Source organism: Loxodonta africana, chromosome 8 (genome assembly GCF_030014295.1).
Source record: "Loxodonta africana isolate mLoxAfr1 chromosome 8, mLoxAfr1.hap2, whole genome shotgun sequence".
Lineage (NCBI taxonomy): Eukaryota > Metazoa > Chordata > Mammalia > Proboscidea > Elephantidae > Loxodonta > Loxodonta africana.
The window spans coordinates 38260806-38266695 of record NC_087349.1 but is presented as its reverse complement, the minus strand read 5'-3'; the positions used below and the strand labels follow the sequence as shown (position 1 = coordinate 38266695).

Below are 5890 nucleotides of genomic sequence, written 5' to 3'. Positions count from 1 at the left end.
CTGTGGGAGGAAAGCCTAGGGTTCAACCTGTCCTTTCAGATCCCAAGCAAGGTGTTTCTTACCAAGGGAGTACCTTCAATCTCTTCTTTCTCTCTCTTATAGTGAGCCCTCATTGCACAGTGGTCAAGAGATCTGCTGTTAACCAAAGGTCAACAGTTCAAATTCATCAGCCACTCCTCAGAAGCCCTATGGGGCAGTTCTACTCTGTCCTATAGGGTCACTCTGAGTCAGAATCAGTAGCAATGCTTTTTAGTTTGTTTGTTTTTTTCTGGATTAAAGTGGCTCCTTTTGATTGAGAATTTGGTTTTCGTGTTCTTGACTCCCTTAATTAAAATTACATTAGCCTCAACATTTGCATGGGAAGAGACTTCCTGATGTGAAGATCAGTAGAGTTTTAGTTGCTATATTTGTCCTAGAAATTACAGAATTCTTTAAAGATGGAGAATAATTATGAAAGCCTGGTAGCATAATGGTTAAGTGCTAACCAAAAGGTCAGTAGTTCGAATTCACCAGGTGCTCCTTGGAAACTCTATTGGGCAGTTCTACTCTGTCCTATAGGGTCGCTATGAATTGGAACGACTTGATGGCAATGGGTTTGGTTTGGTTTTTCTATTCATTAGTTTGTGGTTTTCAAGCTGAGTATGTTTCACATGTAAACTGAAAGCCGGAAAAGCTTTCAAAACTCATCTAATCTCCTATCTACTCTGCTGTTTCTAGGTAGAAGTCTCTTCAACCAGGCAGGTAGGTGCCTCATTATTCTTAGAAAACTCTAAGAGATTATCTGCAAACTTACTTTTTAACTCCATTAAGGTGTCTTCTCACTATCACAGATAGAAAATACTTTCTTTTTTATGAGCTTTATACATTTTTAAGTATCACACATATGTGTGTTTCCCTTTCTAGTTTCACCAACTGGCTAAAAAATACAAAAATTACTGCATCTACTTATACTTATATCCTTAATAACAGTAATGCTCTTTAGGGGAAGATCTTAAAGAAAACAGAAACTGCATTTCAAGCATGGTAGTGGTGTGGCTGAATTACCACACTGATACTTATTCATTTAATTACGCATTGGCCCAGAGAACTGACCTTTTTACTGGCAGGTTATGGGGTGTTTGTTAAAGCTATGACACTGGTCATTGAAATAAGAACCCCAAGTTAAATCTTCAAATTTGCAATAAACAATATTTTTCTGAGAGTAAGAACTGGGACATTAAGTAAAATGGAAAAGAGTACTGGAACTTGAGAAAATTTGTGATACCTTCTTCCCCCAGCAGTGTAGATGTGGGTAGGGCATCTGCCCTTTCCTGGACCTAATTTGGATGAAAAGACAAAGTAGAATTTAAAAAATAATAATAATAATAAGTTAAGCAGAAGTTCTCTGTATCTTTCTTAAAAAAAACAAGAATATGTTAACTTCTATTGCTCTATTTGCCCAACTCATTTAACAAAGTATTTATTAAATCCATTCTATATACAAGGCTTTGTGCAAGCTTATGAAGCATATGAAAACAAGAAAAATATAAGTACTCCAAGGCAATGCCAGAGAGAGTGCTACACGTGTTTAGTAGAAAGTAACATCACATGATTGGTCTTTGTGGATATAAAAGCATTTCAGACAGGTCCTGAAGAATGGGATTTTGACTATGGGAGCTGGGGGAGAGAACATTCCAGGGGATGGCTCAAAGTGGAACTTCATGAGCAAAAATGTGGAAAGAAGAAAGCAATAGCTTCATCAGAAAAAGAAAAGAAGGAAGGAAGAAAGACATTTGATATTTGAAGCATGCAGCAATTTAATAAGAATATTGGGGAATAACACTGGAATCATAGACTGGGCCAGATCAAAAAGGTGTTGAAATATTACCAAACTCTTTCTATGAAGCCACCATATCCCTGATAGCAAAACCAGGTAAAGACACCACAAGAAAAGAAAATTATAGACCTATATCCCTCATGAATGTAGATGCAAAAATCCTCAACAAAATTTTAGCCAACAGAATTCAACAACCTATAAAAAAAATAACTCACCATGACCAAGTGGGATTCATACCAAGTATGCAGGGATGGTTCAACATTAGAAAAACAATTAATGTAATCCACCACATGAATAAAACAAAAGACAAGAATCACATGATTTTATTGATTGATGCAGAAAAGGCATTTGACAAAGTTCAACACCCATTCATGATAAAAACTCTCAGCAAAATAGGAATAGAAGGAAAATTCCTCAGCATAATAAAGGGCACTTACACAAACCCAACAGCCAACCTCACCCTAAATGGAGAGAGCCTGAAAACATTCCCAGTGAGATTGGGAACCAGACAAGGATGCCCTTTATCACCGCTCTTATTCAATATTGTACTGGAAGTCCTAGCCAGAGCAATTCGTCTAGATAAAGAAATAAAGGGCATCCAGATTGGCAAAGAAGAAGTAAAAGTATCTCTATTTGCAGATGACATGATCTTATACACAGAAAACCCTAAGGAATCCTCCAGAAAACTACTGAAACCAATACAAGAGTTCAGCAGAGTATCGGGATACAAGATAAACATACAAAAATCAGTTGCATTCCTCTACACCAACAAAAAGAACATCAAAGAGGAAATCACCAAAACAATACCATTTACAGTAGCCCCCAAGAAGATAAAATACTTAGGAATAAATCTTACCAGAGATGTAAAAGACTTATACAAAGAAAACTACACTATACTTCTGCAAGAAACCAAAAGAGACTTACATAAGTGGAAGAACATACCTTGCTCATGGACAGGAAGACTTAACATTATAAAAATGTCTATTCTACCAAGAACGATCTATACATTTAATGCAATTCTCATCCAAATCCCAAAGACATTCTTTAATGAGATGGAGAAACAAATCACCAACTTCATATGGAAGGGAAAGAGGCCCCGGACAAATACGGCATTACTGAAAGAGAAAGAACAAAGTGGGAGGCCTTACTTTACCTGATTTTGGAATCTATTATACCACTACAGTAGTCAAAACAGCCTGGTACTGGTATAACGACAGATACATGGACCAATAGAACAGAATTGATAATCCAGACATAAATCCATCGACATATGAGCAGCTGATATTTGACAAAGGCCCCAAAACAGCTAAATGTCTTTTTAACAAATGGTGCTGGCATAACTGGATATCCATCTGCAAAAAAATTAAACAAGACCCATACCTCACCCCATGCACAAAAACTAACTCAAAATGGATCAAAGACCTAAATATAAAATCTAAAACGATAAAGATCACAGAAGAAAAAATAGGGACAACGTTAGGAGCTCTAATACATGGCATAAACAGTATAAACAAAATATTATTAAGAATGTAGAAGGAAAACTAGATAACTGGGAGCCCCTAAAAATCAAACACTTATGCTCATCCAACGACTTCACCAAAAGAGTAAAAAGACTACCTACAGACTGGGAAAAAGTTTTCAGCTATGACGTTTCTGATCAGCGCCTGATCTCTAAAATCTACATGATACTGCAAAAACTCAACTACAAAAAGACAAATAAGCGAATTAAAAAACAGGCAAAAGATATGAATAGACACTTCACTAAAGAAGACATTCAGGTAGCTAACGGATATATGAGGAAATGTTCACGATCATTAGCCATTAGAGAAATGCGGATCAAAACTACAATAAGATTTCATCTCACTCCAACAAGGCTGGCATTAATCCAAAAAATACAAAATAATAAATGTTGGAGAGGCTGTGGAGAGATTGGAACACTTCTACACTGCTGGTGGGAATATCAAGTGGTACAACCACTTTGGAAATCGATTTGGCGCTTCCTTCAAAAGCTAGAAGTAGAACTACCATATGATCCAGCAATCCCACTCCTCGGAATATATCCTAGAAAAATAAGAGTCTTTACATGAACAGATATATGCACACCCATGTTTACTGCAGCACTATTTACAATAGCAAAAAGATGGAAGCAACCAAGGTGCCCAGCAAGGAATGAATGGATAAATAAATTACAGTATATTCACACAATGGAATACTACACATCGATAAAGAACAGTGAGGAATCTGTGAAACATTTCATTACATGGAAGAACCTGGAAGCCATTACACTGAGTGAAATTAGTCAGTTGTATAAGATCACTATTATAAGAACTTGAGAAATAGTTTAAACTGAGAAGAAAACATTCTTTTGTGGTTACGTGAGAGGGGAGGGAGGGAGGGTGGGAAAGGGGCATTCATAATTAGATAGTAGGTAAGAACAACTTTAGGTGAAGGGAAAGACAGCACACAATACAGGGCAGGTCAGCACAATTGGACTAAACCAAAAGCAAAAAGTTTCCTGAATAAACTGAATGCTTTGAAGGCCAGCGTAGCAGGGGCAGGGGTCTGGGGACCATGGTTTCAGGGGACATCTAAGTCAACTGGCATGATAAAATCTATTAAGAAAACATTCTGCATCCCACTTTGAAGAGCGGCATCTGGGGTCTTAAACACTAGCAAGCAGCCATCTAAAATGCATCAATTGGTCTCAACCCACCTGGATCAAAGGTGAATGAAGAACACCAAGGACACAAGGTAATTACAAGCCCAAGAGACAGAAAGGGCCACATGAATAAGAGACTACATCATCCTGAGAACAGAAGAACTAGATGGTGCCCGGCTACAACCAGTGACTGCCCTGACAGGGAACACAACAGAGAACCCCTGAGGGAGCAGGAGAGCAGTGGGATGCAGACCCCAAATTCTCATAAGACCAGACTTAATGGTCTGACTGAGACTAGAAGGACCCTGGTGGTCATGGCCCCCAGACCTTCCGTTGGCCCAGGACAGGAACCATTCCCAAAGCCAACTCTTCAGACATGGATTAGACTGGACAATGGGTTGGAGAGGGATGCTGGTGAAGAGTGAGCTTCTTGGATCAGGTGGACACTTGAGATTATGTTGGCATCTCCTGCCTGGAGGGGAAATGAGAGGGTGGAAGGGGTTAGAAGCTGACAAAATGGATACAAAAAGAGAGAGTGGAGGGAGAGAGCGGGCTGTCTCATTAGGGGGAGAGTAATTGGGAGTGTGTAGCAAGGTGTATATGGGTTTTTGTGTGAGAGGCTGACTTGATTTGTAAACTTTCACTTAAAGCACAATAAAAATTATTTAAAAAAAAAAGGTGTTGAATATTAGGCTCAGTATAATTTACTAATAAATTCTGTAGGTGATAGGGAACCTGAAAACACGTCTGATCAAGAGCATAAGACAAACTTAGCAGAGAAACATAGTATAGTTGTAAAGTATAATATAAAACAAGGTGGAAGACTTAGGGGTTATTAAACACAAATCCTTAACTGTAGTTCTGAAAATGAGAGTAGAAAGGAAGAAATCAATTTGGAATACATATAATGTTACGGTTCTTGGACTGGATAGTGGATTCATGGATATGCATTTTGTTACTGTGTCACATACACTTTATATTGTACATTTTTCGTGCGTTACTTTTTGTGTTTAAAATGTGATTGTATATAGTGATAGTTTAAATTTGAAATCAAGATTAATTTGGAATACATTTCAGAACTGTTAAAACTGGAAAAAATAAATGAATGTAAAAAGGAAAGGAAAAGGAGAGGGAGGCAGCAAAGATGGCTCCATGGTATCGTCCTTGTGTTTAGGAGGTCATGTCTCATTGATTGAAATGAAATGGAAATTTGGAGAGGCACTGGTTAGGTTGAACAAGTGAAGTTTAAGGAGCTAAAAATAAAGAAACATATTTTAAAAGATACACAAGTCAATTAAGTAGTAAGTACTGATTTTATTTTAAAGAAAAAAAATTCGAAAAATTCACCATCTTTCACCTTTGAGTATTCAAAATATTTTTTCAAAGTTACATTTTCTCCCTTATTCAAAAATTCT

At 37.4% G+C, this 5890-nt stretch overlaps 1 protein-coding gene across 21 annotated transcripts in view; it reads right to left on the bottom strand.

Moving 5' to 3' along the window:
• Positions 1-5890, bottom strand: part of IMMP2L (inner mitochondrial membrane peptidase subunit 2) — a 1024913-nt gene that overhangs the window by 577661 nt on the left and 441362 nt on the right. For 5 of the 21 annotated variants that reach the window (XM_064289815.1, XM_064289816.1, XM_064289818.1 and 2 more), the window contains exon 4: positions 1265-1316. The exons of the other annotated variants lie outside the window; for them this stretch is intronic. In XM_064289815.1, the coding sequence (XP_064145885.1) occupies positions 1265-1316 (52 nt within the window). The remainder of the gene's footprint in view (positions 1-1264; positions 1317-5890) is intronic. 21 annotated transcript variants of the gene reach the window in all.